Below are 22,929 nucleotides of genomic sequence, written 5' to 3' on the forward strand. Positions count from 1 at the left end.
AATACTGCATGAAAGGTCTTCCCCACTTGAAGCATAATAATGAGCTTAAAATATACTTAGTAATACCCTCTGGCTAAGAAAAATGTTTCCAACTCCTATACTTAAAAAAAGAAAATATCCATTTAGAAGCTTATTTTGACTTTTTGCCCAGGATCAATTGCAAAGTGCTTCTGTTTAGAAAGGATAGTTCAGCCAAAATTCAACTTGTTTTTCACGACTAAGGAACTTACAAAAAATAAAAGCCATACTCAATAAATCATAATTCTGCTTTATTCTGTAAAAGCATGTGTGTGTGTGTATGCGTGTACAAGCTAGCACCTCCCGGTCAGGAAAATTTTCCTGTAGCACCCTGTACTCAAACCCATCTCTGGCATCATGGCTACAAAGGAAGATTGCAATGCTGTAATGGTAATAAGAAGGCACAGAATGAATACGCTGTGCTGATACCTTGGTAACTTTTCAAATAATTTTATGCCTAATCAGTTTCCACTAGTATTTGCAGTAGAGGCCCTGAATCTTCTCTCCCCTCCATCAGTTTTACACTGATATAACACCATTCATGTCAGAGTTATGCTTAATTTACATCAGCAGCAGTGACAGAAGAATCAGGCCCACTGGTCTTGAAAATAATCACATACTACATACCAATCTACCCATGAAAAAGGCACCTAAAATAGCTGGAAAGAAAAGCAATATTCATCTTATTTCCAAGACCAGAATAAAATGTACAAAATTGAGAGAGAGTTAAGAGGATGACCCTGTGGGGTGCTCAGTACTGTCAGTTTCAGGTGAAGTTAACAGGTGCTGACCATGCTCAGTCGGAGAGATGGTAAAAAACAACTACCACCCAAACAAACACCTCACTGTCCCCACGAATCACAATCCACCCAACGGCATTGAAAAATTGCTTTTCAACAAAATATTTATGTGAATTTTTTCTCATTTGTCACAACATTGTGTTGCAAACCTCAAAATGCCTTTTTTTCGGGGGTGGGAGAGGGGGCAGTTTTCCTAACCAGCTGTCCTTTGCGCCTCACAGGATTGGGCCCTGTCTGGCAAGTGTTGCATCCCACAGACTAGATTTTCAAAAGTTCACCTCTAAATGCATGTGCAGAGCTGTGCTGGTACATTTCCCTGCCAGCACTGATGACAGAATATAGGCATCTGGCTAGAATTGTGGGTACATGGATTCCTTGGGGCAGTTTTCCAAACAAGGCATGTGTGCAAACGAATGTGTATGAGTGTACAATGACATACCTATCTAGTGCACTGCAACTACTGGCAACTGAAGACACACTGAGTAACTGTATGCAGAAACGGCCAATTTGTCATCTGCATAGGCAAAGACTTGATTTGCATGAACACTTGTACAGCTGATTTGCTGACTGTTTCTACAACTGCATGCCTAATTGGCTAGAAAAGCTGGCTTTTAAATTCTATTGTTGGATACTGTTTAGTCCACAAAGTTAGAGACTGTGCTGAGATCCTTGAAAAACTAGGCTGGATTCTTGCTGAACAATGAAGATGTACCTAAATTTTTCTACTCATATTTATGTCTCTGTCCACTGATTTCTACTTGCCCTTTGTTTCTCTGGTTCTTGGCCATCTCAACTCGCAAAGTCTGACCCCTGAGGTTTAAGCCTTTCAAAGAGGATACAACACTCTCAGCAGTCATTTTATCCGTGTAATCAAGAAAAGCCCTGCCCTGTGCTCCTTGCCAACTGAGCCGCAACGGGGATGCATGGAATTCTCTTAAAGCACTTTTTAACTCACTAACTCTTGTGCCTGGAGGTATATTACCTACATAGACAGTGGTGAGTGCACCATGTGTCTCTGATTTGGTACTTAAAGAATCATTTCCAACATGACGATGTCCAATTTGGGCTGAGGTGGACTCAGTTTGCAGTTTTGTATTTCCAGTCTTGGCATTTTCATCGGAGTCTGCTGGTTTCCTGGCGTTTGGAAAGTCTGGATGTTCGTCTTTCAGGGTAACATCTTTGCCTGCCTGCTTCTCTCTATAGCGAAGATTCTTTAGGATTGGGATTCTTTCCAGCACCTCGTAGCTGATCTACAAAATTAAAACAGAAACAAGTTTGAGGGTGTGTTTTTTTTTAATTAACCCAACATATAGGGTCAGATCAGATTCTGATCTCGTTTGGTCATCATCCTTCAATGTGCCCAGAGCATTCAACAAACTTTACTAACTGTGGGCTGACTTCCATGAACATACGTGGCAGGGCAACCAAAACCACTAGTCACTATGCAGGCTGCACAATGCAGATCCAGCAGAAAATAACCAGCCAACCCAGAGCTACTGGACTTTGGAATTTGCTGACTTGTGAATGTTCGGATTTGCAACTTTAATGTTGCATCAATACAAGATTCTGCATGTGATGTAAATTATGTGTGTTAAAATCTAGCACAAGGACTGCATCCCCCATGCTTCCCTCGTGGAAACTGGCTGAAACTGTGTTCACATTTTTCTCTGACAAGTTGCCTGGCCCTGCCCCCAAAATTTCCCTTCCATCATTTCTCCCCATCACAGGCACAGCCCGCTTTCTGTTGCACTCTGAGTGGCCTCATATGTTTTCCCCTCCCCATCCCTCTCAAAGTCAGTGGGGCGTGGGTGGTGGTCTCCTTCCTTGCCAGGATCTTTAGGGGCAGCTGGTCTTTAGAACGAGGCCTGCGCTTTCTCCATCACATCCCAGTTATGATAAGCCTCATCAGCAGTGGTCCAGGAAAGACTCCTATTCTCACTGCTGAATGCTACCAGTCTGGGCCATGAAAGGGCCTAAGTTGCAGCTCATGAGTTACAGGAAACTCAAGAACTCCCTAGTTACTGTATAACATGGTCGGGCTCTCAGCCTCTGAATTGTAGCAAAGCCCACTGCAGTAGCTGGAAGGAGAAGGGGCATTGCTTGCTTGGCTGTTGATAAGCTTGCGGACAAGCAAGATGTTTACCTTTCAGGAGATCTGCCCTCTGAAATTAGCAGGGTGCCAGGGCACTTGGTTGACTCCACCTCAGCAATCTACAAGGGAAAAGGGGCCAAGAAGTTGCTGGTGGTAGATGGGAGCAGGTGGGGCATCAAGGCCCATCCAGGTATAGGGGAGGCAATTCAGGTCTCTCCAGGGTTTGCGAATGCCTCTGCAGGATTTCAGGTCTGTGAACCTCAAAGAGTTTTACTTTCAGGCTCAGACCAAAAGTCAGGCCTGGTTTCCTCTTGTTTCAGCCTAATAGTTCATATATGAACCAGTGATAGAATGAGAACAATTAGTTTAAAACAAAGGCTGCCTCCATTCTGGCCCACATGGGTTGGGAGTAAAAGGTGCTGGAATTGGGCCCTGAGCAGGGCAGTTACCCTGGTCTGGTGGACAGGGCGAGGCTGACTGGGGAAGCAGCCACAGCTGGGGCCACGCTCAATCAGTCCACAGCTGGCCCTATAAAGGGGCTGTGAGCCAGGAGCTGACAGTCTCTCTCCAGCCTTAGAGGGAGAAGGATCTGGCTGCCTGGGAGAAAAGAGTACCTGAAGCAGAGCAGGGACGGAGAAAGGCAAGAGGAGCTCCAGCCTGGCAACTCCCCAGGCTGAGGCCTTGTTAAAGGCCCAAGGCAGCTACTGGGGCTGAAGAGGTGTAACCCGGGGATAGGCGGAGGCAGCTGGTCCAACCCCCTTACTGATGATAAGTGGCCATTATGGACTGTGGTTTGCCCCAGTGAGAGGGGTCTGGATGAAGACCGGCAGTAGCCATTGAGGCAAGGTGGGCTTAGGGGAAGGGGGTTCCCCTGGGAGGGGAGACTCCGAGCGTGTGGGTACTGCTGGGGCAGAACCCAAGGTAAAGGGCACCAGGGTCTGAGAGGGACATGGGGGCTTGAGGCAGGTGAGACACCGGCCAGTAGAGGGCGCTCTGAGGCTGGAAAAGAGCTAATTCCCAGATGACCAGCAAAAGGTGCAGCACCAGTGAGTTTTGACCTTGCTAAAGGCCCTTAACAAGCACTTTTTTTTTTTTAACTGTACCGTAATTCTTCTAGAAGCTAACACAAGCTGGCAGTTCAGAGATGTACATGTTTCCATAGCAGCCATGGGAGCCTGAGCACTCTGAAAAGTACATGCCATTTTCATATTTTGATGAGTTATGACTCTACTGATTCTTGGAGAGATGCATTTTTCTTTGCCAAGTACTTTCAGATTCCTGAAACCAACAGCAGCTTCCCCTGAGCTGGGCAATATGACATTAGACAAATGGCTGAAGCCATCTTACTTTGTTTTTCCTGGCCAACAATTAGGAACATTTGTTGTCCATGTGAAATGCAAGCTCTATGCTAAATTAAACCAAACAGGAAAAACATTTTTCTACACTCATGTAACTAATCGCTGCAGTACCCAGAAACAAGCCTAGCCTAGTACGAACCAACTGTACAGTTTCTTTCACCCTAAAGTCAAACTTAGCTCAAAACATGCATCCAGAATCTTTATTTAGAAAGATCAACACTACCAAGGGCAAACCTTCACCTCCTCACACAGCCTGTGCACATGGGATGGGCAAAGAATTCCCAGACCCTTCAGGACACTGTGGACAAAACCAAATTAAAGCAATCCAGAGCCACAGGGATACCCCCCCAAAGGGGACTTCCCCACCGGCTGCCAGGACCAACCCCCAGCTCTGACATGGCCCTAGCTCTCCTTGGCGGGGCAGCAGGTTTCAGAGTTAAAATTAAATGGGGCAGTTTGTATTTCTTGGAGTTATTGCTTCAGGCTGACTGCAAACTTCGGGAGGCACCAGTTAACACGTGGGTTAGGTTTTCAAGCTTCTCTTTGTTTCCATGAGGGAAACATTTTTTTTCAAATGAACCCTGGGATTCTGAATTCATCATGTGACTGGGCGGTTGTACCTATACCTTAGTACAATGGACACTATAAAGTGCTCCCTAGAGCTTCCCCCTTGCACCAGTAGATCTCACACTGAGATATCCTAGATGAGCTTAATCACAAGTGGAAGTGAGACAAGTGCTCATAGCTGAAAATCCTGTCCTGCCCCCCGAACCCACCTTTCCTACTGGTGATGCATACCTACCAATGGCTCCCCATATCCTACTACCCCCCACCCCTGCCCATGCCAAAGAACCACCCTCGTTCTGCTGCCCGTTTCATGTCCATGACAGGAGCAGGGCAATGCAATCTGCCCAATGGATGTAGTCCTATTCCTATGGGAGCCTTGCTGGTCACTTCAGGGGGAGTGCAACCAAAATTTCTAACTCCTCCACCAAAAAAAAAGGAGGGGGGGAGAGAAAGAGGCAGTTTGGGGTTTCGGTGTATGCATCTAACAAACCCATCTGTGGAGCGGCTGGGCGGCTAGGGAGGAGAAGGGAAATCAGCTGTCTGCTCTGTTGTAAAATACCAAAGAACTCCTCTGCGGTAGGACAATGTGTTGCTAATTATAATCATGCAAAAGCTACTTTTTTCTTGAGGGCTGCAGTGATTTGTCTGGAAGTGGAGGGAATCCAAGGACAATCTCCTCCTCCACGCTGTCCATTTCCTGGTTTGACACGTGCAGTCACTTCCCAGCCTCATCTAATGGTTAAAGCACAGAACTGAGACTTGGGTTCTATTTGGATGGCCACTGGCTCGGCAGGTGGTCTGGGTAAGTCATTTAATCGCCTTCTGGCTAGGATTCCCCCCCTCTGTAAAATGGTGATAATTTATTCACCTGTGCCAAGGGCTCTGAGATCTCTCTGCGTCATGGGCGTGCACAAAGGGGGGCAAGCAGGGGCACAGTCACTCCCTCCAATCGGGGGGGCACAGAACTGCTCTGGGGCAAGGAGAGCAAATGCCTCGGGCCAGGGCGGGAGATGCCAGCTCCTCTGGCCATGGGCCCACAGGGGCAGACTCAGCTCCTGCAGCTGCTGCGGGAAAGTGAGCTCCACCAGCCGCAGAGGAAGGGGGAAGAAGGGGAGCCAGCTCCTCCGGCCCCGGGCCGTGGTGTTCAGAAGGACTAGTGAGGGGACAGACTGGAACGGGGGCTGAATGGGAGTGAGGGTGCAGAGACATGAGGATGGGCGGCAGTGAGTGCAGTGAGCCATATGGGAACAGGGGGCAGGGGAAGCAGGGCCACATGGGGACAGGAGCAGATGTGCCTGACTGATTGACCCCTAGCCTCTCCCAGGGTCTTCATGAAGAAGGCTCCCCACCCCCTACCCCAAAAAACCTGTTCCATACTTCTCCCACTCACATCCAACAACCCTCCATGTTCACTTCCCAGCAATTACTTCCCTCTCCCTCAGCTCTTCCGTTACCCTTGACTCCCCCAAGCCTTTGCACTGCTTCCGAGCGGTGCAGGAAATACATTTTTATATTGTAGTTTAAATGATTTCTTACTCAAAGTTCTGTATAAATATGCCTAGTAAGGACTCTATTTGTCAAAAAACATTTCCTCAATCTTTTTTGTTGTCTGTATTGTTACAAACATTCTTGTTGACAGACATTTTGAAATTAATTACCAAAATACTTGAAACTGGCATAATTACATTGTGTTATTTTGACAAATAAAATATGCAGAATTTTAAAATAGTATGCAGAATTTTTAATTTTTTGGCCCAGAATTCCCCCAGCAGTAAATTTTGCTAAGGGACAGATTTACAAAGTAATTAGGTGCCTAAGGATGCAGCAAGTGCCTATTAAATGAGTTGGTGACAAACTTCCACTGAACTCCAGTGGGAGTTAAGTGTTTAATGGAATTTTCAGAAGCACCTAATATGATTAGATTCCTATCTGGAATTTTAGGCATCTAAATACCTTTGTAGATCTGGCCCTAACTGCCCAAGCAGATTCCTCTGAAGGTACCAGAAAATGTAAAGAATGTTAGCACCAAGCAATGCCCCGTCCCTTCCCTTTTTGAAGGTCGCAAAACCTGCTAGCATCTAGCAGTGGCGAAAAGGAAGCAAAGGTGGCTGATGCACAGAAACCCATACAACTGATAGCGGCGGATGCTATTCCAAAATACACTCAGCGAAGGAGATCAGTGAACCACACAGCAACTGCAGCAGGGCAAGTAGCAATTTCTAGCCATTTCATTGGCTCAACAAGGTGTCTAAGTGTTGTCCAAAGCCTTACACGTTAAGTCCTTCAACTAGAGTCTGATCTCATTTAGGTTCCATCCTACACCACTGTAACAAATGGTAAAACGCTCATCAACTTTAATGGTGCAGGATTGGACCTTAGATTGGTGCTGAGGGAGTTACACCAGTGCACACCGGGATCAGAATCCGGCCCACATCCTTTATTGCATAGCTTCCTAGTAATAAGGGGCTGGTGGGGGGGACGACTTTGTACAATGCGCCCATTTGACATTACTGTCTACTTCTGATTCAGAAGCAGGCTGTCACTTATTGCAGGGCTATTTCTGCCCTCAGTTACATTCCCTCTCACCCCCAACCTTATACCAAAGTTCCCCCTCCCCAACCCCACAATTTGTTTCTTTAGCAGGAATCCTTTTGCTGTTTCTGTCAGGGGCTTCGTCTACACTGGAACTTCGTCAGCAAAACTTTTGTCTTCAGGAGTGTTAAAAAAAACACACACATACCCCAAATGACAAAAGTTTTACTGACAGAACGCACTGGTGTGAACAGCGCTCTCCTGCTGACAAAGCTGCCACCGCTCATTGAGGGTGGAAGTGTTTTGTTGGCGAGAGAGCTCTCTCCCTCCGACAAACAGCGGCTACACTGTGTGCCTTTTAGCGGCACGGTTGTAGTGGCACGGCTGTGTTGCTAAAAAGTGCGTAGGGCAGACAAAGGTTCTCTCTCAAACTCTCAACAACAGAAGCATAAATACGTTCTAAATCTTTTCTATTTTTAAAAAAAGGTTAATGAAATTTCTGTTATTTTGCACTAACTATTCTCATCTCCCCCTCCACTACCCCAAATATATATAATTATATTAAATTACTCTGGTTATTTTGTGCTTTTTATTTTTTTTATAAAGTAAAATGCAAAGAACTGTGACAAAGACGGACAAATACCTAGTCACAGATCACAGCTGCCACCAGAAAAACTGTTACCTCATGCATTTAGCGTTTTCCTCAGAGACACTGGGCTAGATTTTCACAAGAGCTAACAGCTCCCATTGTGGCATTTAAATAAATTGCCAGGTTTTCAAGAGGGATCAGCTCCCATGTCAGCACCTGAATCACATGGCTAAACTTCTCAGCTCCTAGCAGCTTCCATTATACACAGCTCCTTTGGAAAACAAAGAAACAGAGCTAGATAAGAAGTTACTGCTGACTAAGCATTTTTAGAGCACCTAGCACTTTAGACAGGACAGTTTAGGGCTGCTGCTGTTTACACTTACACTGGTGTAAATCAGAAGTGGCTTCTTCAAAGTGAATAATGCTACATTAGTGTTAAACTGGTGTAAGTGGAGGAGAATTGAGCCATATTGTACCTACTGTATACCGTCAGGCACCACTAAAGGATCCAAAAGTCTTTCAGAGACATGGAATGATCATTTCTGTGATACCAATCCCAGCATTTCGTTATGTTTTCCTTGTTGGAAATGTGCATGCAACACATTTCTTTTCATTACAACAAATATCTTGGCCACAACCACACACCGTGTTGCAGAATGCAGGCTATGGTGAAAATCTGTTGGGCCAGGTATTCAACTGGTATAAATTGGTATCATACATGGAGCAATGCCAATTTACACCAGGATCTGAATCATTACTTTTTCCTCCACTTTTCCAGTAATCAAAGTGGTAAGAAAACCTGAAACCTGTCTGAGCACTGCATTTAACTTTAATTTTTGTGGTGTGCATTGTTTGACGAATAAGTTTCTCATCCTGCCTCTCAATTTTAAGAACATGCACAGTGTGTGAATGCTGAAAACAGAGCATGTTTGCTAATAGCTACTCGCCTAACAGCTTCTCACCAAATTAAGCACATCTCCCAGGGCAATGCTTAGCCCTAGCCTAGTGTTTGCAAGCAGGAATACCCTACTTTATATAAACCCTTAAGCCACTGTTGTCTTTGCTTGAGCAAGCCACGTTTCTGAAGGGTGAACTTTTGTTTCAAAGGCAATTTACACATCTCACAGACATCCCTTACTAAACACACTTAAACTACAGTCCATTGACAAAACATCCTGTTTAGAAGATGAGTCTTTTATCCACTACCTCTTGGCTAATTTATTTTTGCTCAGAGATACAGGAATGCAATGGCAAAGCCAGGATTTGAAGAAGGAGAAAAGGATGTAGGATTGGGAGTCATGAGCTTATGGACAAACTCTTAAATAGCCGCAACAAAATCCTGTAGTTTTAAGGACAGGATTAACTAGACCTCCCAGCTCTGAGACACTGTGTGTAGCAGTTATTCACACGGAAATGCCCATAATGACAAGATAACAAAAATAAGTACGCATGTTACTTTGTTCGCAGTGAATTAACAACCTGGAAATTTAGTTCTTTCGCTGTACCAGAAACATGGATGATCGTTACCACGCTGAGGAACAGAAATCGAAATATTCCCCTCCTCTCCCCGGATCTTGGTCCTCATTCATGTCTTAATAGCGCAAGTACTGATGATGTGTTAGGAAAGGGTAATATTACCACCACTGAATCGTAGGTGGTACAACTATACAAGCAGTAGCATTTTGGTACAGTATGTCTTCAATATCTTCCCAAGTCTCTTCTTGTCCCACCATCCCCATGTCCAGTGCAATCTTTTCCTGTGTCATTTCAAGTCCATCTGACCTCAGTTGTTAGCGCTTCAGGACAGAGACTCTGGTCAAAACTATCAAGGTTGGGTCCTTATTAAAATTTAGGCTCCTAAACAAGGGCTGGCTACTGCAAGATGCTGAGAGCTCCTGGGAGGTGGAGAGTCAATGGGAGAAGGATATTCAGTATCCTGAGAAAGTGAGCCTCAAAAATGGCCTGATTTTCAGAGAAAATGAGCACTCCAAAATCTCTCTGAAATCCATGTGAGCTGTGGGAGCTCAACATCTTTGAAAAGTAGGTCACCTTTACTTAGGTGCCAAAAATATGGACAAGAAGCCTAAATTCAAGCACCAGCTTTGAAAATTTCGGCCGTCTTTTCCTTCTTGCCTCAAAAACAACAAACCTCTACGGCACAGCATACATAACAGCTGTGTGTGTGTGTGTGAGAGAGAGAGAGAGAGAGAGAAAATAACTCCCCCCCCCTTCTTCTAGCTCTTTGGTTATGAATAAACATGAAAAAAAACTTGGTAGAGTTAGGGCCTGATCCAAAGCCCACTCACATCAATGAGAGCCCTTCCACTGACTTCCTCGGGTTGAGCATCAGGCACTAGTTGCCGTTCTACTGAAAACATTCCTAATAGATGTGTTTTAATATGTGGTGAAAACTACACAGTCCATGCTTAGCACATGAGATAAGAGACACAAACAGTAATAATACAGTCAAATCAAGCAATGATCACAGAATATCAGGGTTGGAAGGGACCTCAGGAGGTCATCTAGTCCAACCCCCTGCTCAAAGCAGGACCAATCCCCCACTAAATCAATGATGGGAAAACAAGTAAGCACATCCAAGGGTGAACACCACCACTGAAAATAAAATGGTTTCTGACACAGCATAGAAGTTGTATGGTTTGGTAAAATATGTCTGAGCACGTGACAAATGTGAACAGATGGAAGTGCCTTAAGTGCTGTTAAGCCTGTGTCCCAAGCGCTGTTATATGGTTGGTCTTTAATCTTTCTCTGATAAGTGAAGAAAAGAGAAGAAATGCAAAGACCACATCCATTTTGATACACAGGTTAGCTAGAGACTAACCTCGTCTGCGAGAGTGTCAAAAGCAGCACAAAGATTAAAGGACTTTTCAAGAGATTTTGTCTTCTCCAGACCTTTGCAGAGTTAGCTGGTGAAGGGAAGTGGAGAGAAAATGTTAGCAAGGTAATTTATTGAGGCTGAATTCCGACATGAAGGGAGAACGTGATCAAAGCCATGCTGGCAAGATGGATGGGGCACAAGAGCTGGGACTTCAAACAATTCTGTTAAATGAGCTTGAGTATAAGAAAATCTCCATGTGAAATATTTCAATTATGAAATGCACTAACACAAAAGGAGCTCTCGGTAACTCACCCACAACCAGGTTAGAATACTCCCCCATGATAGAAAAATAAATAGAGTTGGTGGAGTTATTTGTTGCAGATAAGTTACTTTACAACTTTAGCCCTTTTTTCAGTTTGCAAAATGTTTGCCAACTGATCCTGGCTTCTACAAAAGTACTAATTTCTTACAAATATTTCCTGGATAGTTTATGCAAACAACAATTTGCTATTCATTATCTGTAGTGTGCAAATTGCCACTTGAGGCATATGGTGGTGTTTCTGCTGCCTGACTGGATGACTTGAGAAAGACAAGATGGGTGAGGTAATCTCTTTTATTGGACCAACTTCTGTTGGTGAGAGAAGCAAGCTTTCAAGGTAACACAGAGCTCTTCTCCAGGTCAGATGACTTAAGACTTTTAAAGAGGAAAACAATCAAAATCAGATTATAAATAAAGCCCTTTCCAATATGAACTTTCAGACAAATTCATTCGTGTGAACATTTGTGAAACTGTTTGGATTTGTGAACATCTTTGTGAAAAAAGTGGTGATCATCCAAATTAGCAACCAATCAACGTAAGTCCAGCAGCGTGGATTCATCATGTTGGTGCATGAAAGTATTTAGAAATCCCTTTCTGCACTATTCAACAAGCTAGATCTATATATTATTTTAAAATAAATGCCACACTTAACCACTAGCAGCAATGCAAAAACCAATGTCCCTACCACTAATTCATAAAACATACACTTACTTTTCCTGCAAAGATAGACTGGCAGACATTCCACTATGGATTTATGGCATGAAGCTCTCCCTGCTGCATTGTCTCATGAAAAAAGGAACAGAATCCACTTCAACAAGTATTCAAGAGGCAAGACATACTCTGTGGGGCAGATCCTGTCAGTTGTCATAGCTTTACTGACAACTTAAACCATCTGAGAACCTGTCCCCATATGGCACAGCCTGAAATCCACAGGATTGGACACCCCACCTGCAAATGCATGTCTCGTTTTTGCCACTATCATTTACAACAACCACACAGATGCCTGAAAACAATATGTCTTTGTTTATTTCCATTTTCCAAACACATCCCTCACCTTCCTACTGTTTCTAATACAACAGACAGCAACCTGATTCCACTTTGTTTACTTGTTTTTATTTCATCACCACCATCAGGAGGCCACAGTTCACACTGGCTATATACAGTGTTTGTTAGTTGGAGATGCAGTTCTCATGGATATTCAGAGGATACACATTCCAGAAGGATTAATGATGTACAGAAGGAGAAGATACATCATTAGTTTCAGAAGCAAGCATTTGGTACCAATAAATCATCATTAGCAGAAGTAGCCTACCTTATACCATATTATTCCTCGTGGTTTTGGTCGTTTACAGCCTGTTTTAATGGTTCTTGTTGGAGTGAGGATGTAATCCACAGTTAAATCATGGTCATCAAGCAGCTCTTCTGCTATGTCAACCACCTACAACCAGAGGGAAGAGAAATTTGGTAAGTAATTAAAACAACCCCACCAGAACTGTGACTTCGCATGGAAAGTTTCATTCCAGACAGCTTCCCAGATACCAAAAATCTCTCATTTAAGATGACAAGATAAGCAGATTACACTGAAACAAACCCACATCTAGACACAAGTCAGTCCTGCTCTGCAACTACTTAACTGTTACAACTGGAACTGAGTGACTATTTGATTTTTTTTCAGTTCAGGGGCTGAACTGAAAAATTTGTTTGGGGTTGATCCAAAGCATAAAGTTTGGGGGATTTCCTCGCTGAAATAGGAAAGTGAAAAAATATTGTTTCATTCGAACCGAAATAGTATTTTTGTTTTGTTTTTTGCTTTGTTTTGGGTGCCTTTTACCTTATTTTAATTTCTAAAGGCATCAGCTAGATTTCCGAGACAAAATGTTGATTTGAAACAAAAAGTTGAAATGTCTCCTTCTGAAAAGGTTGAAACGAAGCGTTTTGTTTTTGACTCTTCCCTCCCCCAGCCACTGCTTCATTTTTTACTCAGCCGAATTTGACCTGAATTTGCAGACAGTTTCACTCATCCTGAAACTGCATTTCGGGGCAAATAATTTGTCCAAAAAATTCCATCCAGTTCTAATCTCGGCTGCTCAATACATGCCTATAATGCAAGGTACTGAATGGTTGCAGATGCGCCCTCAGAGGTTCTTCAACTCACCTGGCAGTCATGCACGATAGTAACTATCGGGGTGTCCTCTGTGATGGCTCCCATTGACACCATGATTGCATATTCCATATCTGCAAAACCTTCCCCTTTCCCAATTCTCCAACCTAAAATGTACCAATAAAAAGTGAGCTAGTTAATTAACACTTGAGGGCAGTAGAGTGCAAGAGATGGCAATAATTAAGCAGAATGCTTGTAAAAAGGCAACAGATGTCTGGCACATGAACTGAGCACACGGTGATATTCTGAGAGCCCATCTGAACCAGGCTGGACTCAGAAGTTGGTACCGGTTAACCCAAGTATGAAGAAGACACCTTAGGCTTTTTTTTTTTTTGCAAGTGAATGTAATGCTGATGAAAGGTCCTGCACTGACAGCTGCCATACCGAGGTCACTCCCCAAATACGTGGAGAATGGGCAGCTGCAGTGCATGACCTTTATGCTGCCTCTCTCACCCAACAGGTCTCTGCTTTGTCCTGGAGGAACCATCTCTACAGGCAGAGAATATCCGCCCTCATGACAGTTCAACTGAAAACACGGTGCACCCAAAAGAACCCTGCTGAAGGTGCACGGTGCACACAGAACAAATTGGCTGGTGGAACTCTGCTATCAGACTCCCAGCAGAGGGAACGAATAGTGATGGCGTCTTTGTAATGTAGACACCAGCCTTCAGAAACCAGAGTGAGACCACTAACGCTTCACATGGAAAGGGATTACCCTTAAATATAAGAGAGAGAAATTGATATCCTGCTATCCCCCCAAACCTCCCCAACTCTAACATGTCTAACAACCTTTACCCCTACCTTTTTCAGAAACAGCGACCGATCCTACAACAACCAGGTCCACTTGGACTTTTGCGTCCAGACCTATAGGCACACTGTAATCCTTTACCCCCTAAGAAGAAAAACATGATTTTAAGGATGTTTCACTTCCAATTCAGTAAAACATCATCATCATCAAAAATAATCAAGCATCCTTTGCTCAAACCAAATAAACAACCAAGCTCTGAAATGTACCTTCCCATACACAGCCAAATATCAGAAGTCTGGGAAGTTATTCTCTAAGCATCCAGCGAGTTAGAATTCTGCAATATATTTTCTGCTAAACTGTTGACACTTTTGGCATATTTCAATAGAAGCTGTGGCTTTTCGTTACTTCCGAAAACCAAGCTAGTTATTGAGCAGCTTAAATTTGTATTTGAAACCTGACATCACGCTCCTATTTTTGAAAATCTTGGCAGATGCCACGAAAGAGTAATGCATCGCACCAGTCACAGAAGGATCACAAAGTGCGTTAAAAATTGTTAACAAATTAATCCTCACAAAACGTCTGTGAAATAGGCAAGTATTAACTTCGGCTTACAAATGGGACCGCTGAAGTTTAGAGACATTACAGGCTTGTCTACCCACACATTCTCCTGAACTTTCCTTCCTTGTCACATTTTGATGTTTATGAGTCAACAGTGTGCCCTTGTTGCCAAGAAGGCTAATGGCATTCTGGGCTGTATAAGTAGGGGCACAGCCAGCAGACTGAGGGACATGATCATTGCCCTCTATTCGGCATTGGTGAGGCCTCATCTGCAGTACTCTGTCCAGTTTTGGGCCCCACACTATAAGGAGGATTTGGAAATATTGGAAAGAGTCCAGCAGAGGGCAACAAAAATTATTAGGGGGCTGGAGCATATGATTTATGAGAAGAGGCTGAGGGAACTGGGATTGTTTAGTCTGCAGAAGAAAAGAATGAGGGTGGATTTGATAGCTGCTTTCAACTACCTGAAAGGGGGTTCCAAAGAGGATGGATCTAGACTGTTCTCAGTGGTACCAGATGACAGAGCAAGGAGCAATGGTCTCAAGTTGCAGTGGGGGAGGTTTAGGTTGGATATTATGAAAAACTTTTTCACTAGGAGGGTGGTGAAGCACTGGAATGGGTTACCTAGGGAGGTGGTGGAATACCTTTCTTAGAGGTTTTTTAGGTCAGGCTTGACAAAGCCCTGGCTGGGATGATTTAGTTGGGGATTGGTCCTGCTTTGAGCAGGGGGTTGGACTAGATGACCTCCTGAGATCCCATCCAACCCTGATATTCTAAGATCTCTGATGTAATGACGTCAAGCTGAGATACCTGAAGCAAGCCCTTCTACTTCAGGGCCTAGGGTATGGAGGTACATGTTACTGCCAAACGTAATGAACAGTCCCCCCCGCCCCACAGGATTTGTTCAAGAGAGATTCCTGGAGCTGCAGATACTCAGCACCTCTGAAAATCAGATCCAACGTGTCTCAACCTGGACACCCCAAAATGGGAGGCACTCAAAATGTGGGGGTTTCATTTCTTTAGTTTTGTCTTTGTTAGATAGATTTACTTTGAGATTAACTCACAGTAAGTCACATGTTTATAAAGGATGAGGCAGACTCTTGTCACGCATCTGATCCAGGTGATAAACCTTTGTTCTTTACGTTAGGTTGACACACACACTAAAAAACAAATGTTTAAAACCTAGAATAAAATAAAGCCAGTGAAGAACAACTCTTTGTGGCTGAGTTTCTCCATCTATAAAATGGAGAAAATAATATTTACTTGCCTATTTTCCAGAGGTGTGCTGAGGCTTGTTTGTGCTGTATTTTGTGATTGCAAGGTGCAAGAGATGCATTACGACTTTATTCACTAGCACAGGTCTGCCTGAAAAATAGCACTAACGTGACAGAAAGGTCAGATATGAGACCAGGTAGCAGGTCAAGAGAAAGTTACCTTTTGAATGACATATGGTACAACTTCCAACTCCTAACAGTTTTAATAAAATAACAGTATTCAGAGAACTCTTAACAGCGATGCTCACTTTAGAGTTTCCATACATTTTCAGTCCCCAAATTATATGTAGGAGTCTGTTTGGATTGATGTCTTGAAATTTTATTCCTTCCTTCACCTCTAGCTGGGGTTGGCCAAGTAATTGAAAAATGCAATATTTTTGTTTTAAATACTAGAAATAGGTAAAATAATACAGGAAACTGTGGCATACTCACTCAGCTCTGGAATATGACATTTGTACACAAGGGGGCAGCAAAGCACCACTTGACAGTTTACAACAAAAAAAATCCACTCAGAATTGATTCCCCCTGCCCCACAACTGAGTGACAGAAATTAGTTAATTTGGATGCTTTTTGTTCATTTCCTTAAGAGTCAAAAGGGTAAGAGTTCTGCCCCTAACTTTCGCCCCTCCCCCCCAAAAAAAAGGATGAACCACCATAAATATTATTACTCAGAGTAAGCAACCAGTTTTAAACATTAAAATACTCTCTCCTCTAGTTTCAGAGTAGCAGCTGTGTTAGTCTGTATCCACAAAAGAACAAGAGTACTTGTGGCACCTTAGAGACTGACAAATTTATTTGAGCATAAGTTTCGTGGGCTAAAACCCACTTCATCGGATGCATGCAGTGGAAAATACAGTAGGAAGAGATAGATAAATAGATAGAACATGAGACAATGGGTGTTACGATACACACTATAACAAGAGCGATCAGTTAAGGTGAGCCGTTACCAGCAGGAGAGAAAAAAAAAAACTTTTTGTAGTGGTAATCAAAATGGCTGATTTCCAGCAATTGACAAGAAGTTGTGAGGAAATGTTGGGGGGGAGGGGGGATAAACATGCGGAAATAGTTTTACTTTGTGTAATGACCCATCCACTCCCAGTCTTTATTCAAGCCTAATTTAATGGTGTCCAATTTGAAAATTAATTCCAATTCAGCAGTCTCTCATTGGAGTCTGTTTTTGAAGTTTTCTGTTGTAATATTGCGACTTTTAGGTCTGTAATCAAGGGACCGGGGAGACTGAAGTGTTCTCCAACTGGTTTTTGGATGTTATAATTCTTGACATCTGATTTGTGTCCATTTATTCTTTTACATAGGGACTGTCCAGTTTGGCCAATGTACATGGCAGAGGGGCATTGCTGGCACATGATGGCATATACCACATTGGTAGCTGTGCAGGTGAACGAGCCTCTGATAGTATCAGAGGGGTAGCCGTGTTTGCTGCTTTTACAGATCCAGACTAAGAATCCTGTGGCACCTTACAGACTAACAGACGTTTTGGAGCATGAGCTTTCGTGGGTGATGCATTCATCTGACGACGTGGGTATTCACCCACAAAAGCTCATGCTCTAAAACGTCTGTTAGTCTATAAGGTGCCACAGGATTCTTTGAGCCTCTGATAGTGTGATAGTTTTCTAAGCACAAAAGTTCAACTGTGCAAGAGAAGGCAGAAATAATATGCATCAGACTCTGAGGTTTTTAAGTGTGTAAATACAGCCTCTGAAACTTTCTTGCAGTGATCCAGGTAAATAAAGCCATTGAGAATGAATATTTCTGCACCATTTCAATTTTAGCTTAAAAAAAAAATTGAAAATCCCAAACAAAGAGCAAAGTGACAGAGCATCTCTAAATAGTTCTATGGTTCAGATGAATATGCAAAAAGCTGATGCTTATTTCAAGCTTATCCACACTTTTGGGGGAGGCAAAGCAAGGGCTGAAATCCCGTGAGCACCAGCTATCTGGTAACAGGCCTGAAACATTCTGCTTCTGGTTAGGCTGCATTCCCGTGAGTATAGTTTTCTGTATGTTAGTCCCAGGCCCAAACAGAGAGTGGAGGAGTGCATGAAAGTGAAAAACAACAAGGATAAAAACGTTCACTATACTTTTCTGACTCTCAACAATAAATTTTGGTTTGCCTTTTCTCTTGTTATTTGTGCTATGGTTGTGTCTGTGCTCATTACACATTCATCTAGCAAGAGCTAGCCCATCATTGAGCAATTTACAATCCATAGACACAAGACAGAAATGAAATATTATCATCCTTGTTCTTACAGAGCGAGAGTAGAGGCATGCAAAGATGAAATGATTTGTCCAAGGCTACACAGTGAAGATCTCTCTACCCTCAGTCCAGAATCATAATGATAAGGCCACTGCTCTGCTCGTCTGAAATAGTTCCCCTCACTTCTGATACCTACTTGAGAGGTTGCACATATTCTCAGGATCTCTTTAGTTGCTTCTGGTGGTGGGACAATCTTATTAAACAGCCCAGTTCTCAGTCGCGGTGTTGGAACCAACAAAGTTTTCCTTGCCTGTGATAATAGGAACCATCAACAGTTACATGTTAGAATTAGGGGGCAGGCTTATTTTTCTTTAACTATATAGAAAAAAATATCCTTTACTGACATGTGTTTGAGCACAAAGACCAATGCTCCTCTGGGCAAAAAAACAGAATTACCATGTGTACAAATAAGTAATTCTTAATACTTGCAAATGAATCCTTTCTAATAAGCAAAACAATAAAATCAGAGAAGATTATTTATTTCAAAGATGAACAAGACATTGGTGAACTAATCTAAATGTAAGATCATTCTCAACGGCAGTGGAAGAATCTAGTTTCCGTCATGTGCTGATGCCAGACAGTCAATGTGAAATGGGGCATATTGAGAGATGTTACATTAACGGTATGGATGGAATTCAACCTGGATTTGTTTAGGCGTTTGCAAGTCTGTATTACAACATGACACAAAGCCACGGGGGCTTTATGAGAGGCATTTTTATCCCACAGCTATTGTAGTAGCTGCACCCTGAAGACTTACAGCTATACAGAGAATACTTTCATTCTGTTGTGAAAAGTGTCATGTACCAGCTAGTATATACAGGAGGGACAGTATCTAATGGTGAGAGCAGGGGGATGGTTTTCCTGAGTTTTATTCCAAATTCTGCCACCAACTTGCTGGGTGCTTCAGTTTCTCCATTTGTACAAGTGGTAATAACCCTTATTTGTAAAGCTCTCATGTGGCTGGTGCCATATAAATGTCAAGAACCCTTCGACAACGTGGTCTGCTCAAGCACTTGGGGTTGCATCACCCTCACTCAGGGGAGGTTCAATTACCTGTAAGGCCACTAGTCGAACTCCTTCTAGTGGTTTGTCAGGGTCCACTTTAACCTCCCTTGTTCTGTTGAATACATCAAGCTCTCGGACAGCATGGCAAGCCTGGTGAGACCCCTGCATCAATGGAACAGCCATTAAAAAGGAAAAGGACTACTGGCACTTACTTCCAGTGTTAGAAAGCGAGCAGTCTTCTGGGGCGCGTCAGGGTTTATTTTAATGGTCCTGGCAGTTTTGAATTCCTGTAAACCTGGGAGCCTGCTTGCAGCATGCGAAGCACCCTGTTTTCATAAGACAGCAGCATGTCATCAGACTGTTTACAACCTTCCAAATCTGAGACGGGCAACTCCCACCTTCCATCAAGCAATATAATTTAATTCCCTACTTCTAACACTGACCCGCTGGACCAAGAATTTCTTGCTAAATTGGTGATGTCTCAAATACTCATAACCACTCAGACTGAAATCCAAGTGGGGGGGACGCGTTGGGTACCCACAACTCTTGCTCTCATTGATGATCACTAGCGGGTATTCAACTGGCACCTTGTAGTCCACCCCAAATAAGGGCTAGCGCCAGCAATGCTACCCCAGAAGCAGAGCAGGGTCTGAATTGTGCCTTGGTCCCCTTGTTTCAGGAGGAAGTAAAGCCACACCAGCCCTCTTCTTGGGGAAGTTGCTTCCCCCCCTACACCAACTCAACTGCACAGGCTGGTGCTTTGGGTTCATCCCCTGCCCACTCATTCTCCATCCATCTGCATGGGAGAGGAAGCAGTGGCTTGGTGGCAGCCGTTCTTCCCCTTGTACTGCTACCCAGGATACTGCTAGCCCATGCGAGGAAGCCCGGGGGCTCATTACACCTACTTATTCCCCTGAGCAGAACTGCAGCCAGAGTTGTAATACGGCTCTTAATGTTTAGTGACCAAATCCACTGTCCAGGTGCACTAGAGAATGGAAAGAGCTTCCTTTCACTCAGGACACCAACACTGGAAGCAGATGCAATGCTACAGCCATCGCTCCCTGAGAATGACAGAACATCAAAACAACAAGTCACTGGGCAGGCTGATAGAATGGCCGTGGCTCCGTGCCCTTGTGCATTTTGATGCCAGTGCTGGACATGCTATATTTTACAGGTACATTAAGTGCCACTTCTGACCACACTCTCGTTTTTCCCTGCCCAGTGACCTGGTGGCATTAAGGCTGCGGCTTTCCTATGCAGAAAACATGGCTCAGGCACCGCTGCCCAGTTACCTCTACATACCTCCAGCTGCCATCATTTACACAACTCTATTTCAGTAGCACATTATAGACAGTGTGGCCTAGGGTAGAGAGCACAGGACTCAGGGGACCTGGATTCTATTCTTGGCCCCACCACTGGCTTGCTGGAGGACCTGGGGCAGAGCATCTCGGTGCCTCAGTTTCCCCAGCTGTAAAATGGGGTCATAATACTGACCTCCTTTGTAAAGTGTTTTGAAATCTACTGATAAAAAGCATTATATAAGAGCAAGATATTATTATCCCATTCAGTATTTAGGAATATGAACTGTACAAAACCCCTCTAGTTTTTCAGTTATATTTGCCAATTTTTATTCTGAAGGTTTTTCCCCCCAATCCATCCCAGATGCTATGGTTATTCACTAATTGTGCAGACTGTTGGGATGTATGATGGACAAACATTTTCTGATATACACTGGAATAACCCATTTATATTTCACAAATACAACTTATCCACTTCATTTTTAAGGGTTTCCAGCCAAGAGAACTTTTCATTTTGCATATGACAGGAATGTATATTGTTCATTTCTGAGAAAGCACAATACCTTGAAATTGGGGATCCGGTGATGCACTGGTCTTGGGAAATCAGCCAGGTTATTTGCTTCCATGTAGTCCCAAATCTTTGTCCGGATATCCCATTTGGAGACACCTTACAAAAGGAAATAAGGAGCAGGAGCAGAATCAAGGCAAGGCAAGGATGAATTAATATAATATACAGCAGAGTGCCGGACCAGTGAGATAAAGGTTAGCGTTTCCCCATAACACAGTGCTGAGGACACACTGGACAGCCACGGTTAAAGTAACCCTTACATATCTCAGCTACTTCACTTACTTCTACAGGGAAGGAAGATTGCCGAATCGCACAAAATGCTCTATGCATTAGACAGGTGTCAGAGTGGCAGTTGTATTAGTCTGTATCAGCAAAACCAACGAGGAGTCCTTGTGGCACCCGAGAGAATAACCAATTTACGTGGGCAACCCACAGAAGCTCATGCCCACATTCCACACAGAGTTGTCAGTCTCTCAGGTGTCACAAGGGCTCCTTGTTGTCTAGGCATTGGGGTACTGAGAAGCTTTGCACCCCTGCTCTGACCTCCACGATCAAGGGGGGGACGGAGCCCCTGGACAATTCCCTCCCCCTCGACACGGAGCACCCACTTCCCCTTGTCCAGCCGCTACCCCCCCCCATACTCCTCACCCCCTCGGGGTTACTGCCCCCCCCCCGGGGACTCCCGGCAGTTCCCACCAGCGCTCAGCCGCACCCCCGCCTCCATCTCCCCTGAGCAGCGGCAGGCGCCGTGCCTGTCTGCCCCGTACCCATCAGCTGGCGGCTCCACGTGGTTGCAGAGACTACGGCGGCCGGGAGCGGACAAGAACCCTCAGTCCGACGGACCGACCCGCGGGGGGTGGGGCTGGCTCGGCTCTCCAGCGAAGCGCCCCGCCCACCTGCAATAACCAACCCGTCTGCTGGTGGCAGTGGCGCCTGGAAGCCCGCAGCGCGCGGCGCTGCACCCGCCCCCGGGGGAGCTAGCCCCCTGCCCCCGCCCCGTAGAGCTCACAGGCTGGTGGGAGGCGAACCCCCGCTGAAGGGACTTGCACAAGTGCAGGGAATAGACGTTTCGTCTTCCCACTCCCACTCCTGCGCAAGCCACTGGCCCAAGGGTGTCTCCAGGGGAGCTGGGACAATGTATATAGCGGGGGTGCTGAGAGCCAGTGAACCAAACTGCAAACCCTGTATAGAATGGAGACCATTTCAAGCCAGTGAGTGTCACTGCAGCACCCTAGTTCCAGGCCAGAGCCTAAGGGTGTCTCCAACAGGGCCAAAATGTCCTTGCCAAAAGCTGGGCATTTGTGAGGTGCTCCATGGCGAGAGTGTCACAGGGAGCTCTTAGCAACACTAAACCTGGGCAAGGAATCCACTCCCAAGCAGTTGTGGTAAAGACAAATAGAGACATTCTCTACACGTCCCCTGCAGCGGATGAAACCACTGTCAGCAATACCAGGCAGGGGATAGTGGAGCAAAAAGAGAAGCTGGCATCACCCATTGCCATTGTCCAAGATGAGAGCAAATAATTGGATTTTAAAAGTTCTTTCACTCTTGGTTCGCGTAGGACTCTAACCCAGCTTCCGGCAATGAGCTCTCTGAGGGAGGAAGCATTATCCCCACTTCACAGATGGGGAAGTGAACAATGGGGAGATGAAAACCCCGACACTGCAATTGTCCTTTGAACATTAAGTACATGATTGTAAGAGTGGGAAGTGGTTTACTCAACATCACCCAGGAAATCTGTGGCAAAGCCAGGAATCAAATCCAGCTCTCCTGCTTCCCAGCCCAGCTCCTCAACCACAAGGTTTTCCTTCCTCTCTTATTTCTGGCCCCTGTGAAGTAACAGCAATTTCACATTCAGCACTCAGCTGCAAAACTACCTTCACAGCAGCAAATGATAGCAGCTGGCTAAAGGGTCTTGGCTTGAATCCTTG

General features: G+C 44.5%; 1 protein-coding gene across 4 annotated transcripts; it reads right to left on the reverse strand.

The window, feature by feature from the left end:
* Nucleotides 1-1,382: 1,382 nt before the first annotated feature.
* Nucleotides 1,383-21,761, reverse strand: MTHFSD (methenyltetrahydrofolate synthetase domain containing). 4 transcript variants are annotated; one of them, XM_050923339.1, is made up of 8 exons: nucleotides 21,695-21,761; nucleotides 20,994-21,097; nucleotides 19,181-19,294; nucleotides 18,264-18,377; nucleotides 14,074-14,164; nucleotides 13,267-13,379; nucleotides 12,424-12,549; nucleotides 1,383-2,068 (listed from the first exon to the last, which is right to left on the reverse strand). In XM_050923339.1, the coding sequence occupies exons 1-8, from the start codon at nucleotides 21,720-21,722 to the stop codon at nucleotides 1,541-1,543; spliced, it is 1,218 nt and encodes a 405-aa protein (XP_050779296.1). In that variant the 5' UTR covers nucleotides 21,723-21,761; the 3' UTR covers nucleotides 1,383-1,540. The 4 variants fall into 4 exon arrangements, with proteins under 4 accessions (XP_050779296.1, XP_050779297.1, XP_050779299.1 ...); XM_050923340.1 differs by lacking the exon at nucleotides 19,181-19,294 and adding an exon at nucleotides 19,345-19,458; XM_050923342.1 differs by having other exon boundaries at nucleotides 21,711-21,760.
* Nucleotides 21,762-22,929: the final 1,168 nt, after the last annotated feature.

The sequence above is a fragment of the Gopherus flavomarginatus genome, chromosome 14, assembly GCF_025201925.1.
Source record: "Gopherus flavomarginatus isolate rGopFla2 chromosome 14, rGopFla2.mat.asm, whole genome shotgun sequence".
NCBI lineage: Eukaryota > Metazoa > Chordata > Testudines > Testudinidae > Gopherus > Gopherus flavomarginatus.

Coding starts and splice junctions, on each gene's coding strand:
- MTHFSD (XM_050923339.1), bottom strand. CDS start 21,722: ATGGAGGCGGGGGTGCGGCTGAGCGCTG. Junction 18,378..19,180: donor TTCGACTAGTGGCCTTACAG/GTAATTGAACCT, acceptor CTATTATCACAG/GCAAGGAAAACTTTGTTGGT. Junction 14,165..18,263: donor GAATATGTGCAACCTCTCAA/GTAGGTATCAGA, acceptor TTTTCTTCTTAG/GGGGTAAAGGATTACAGTGT.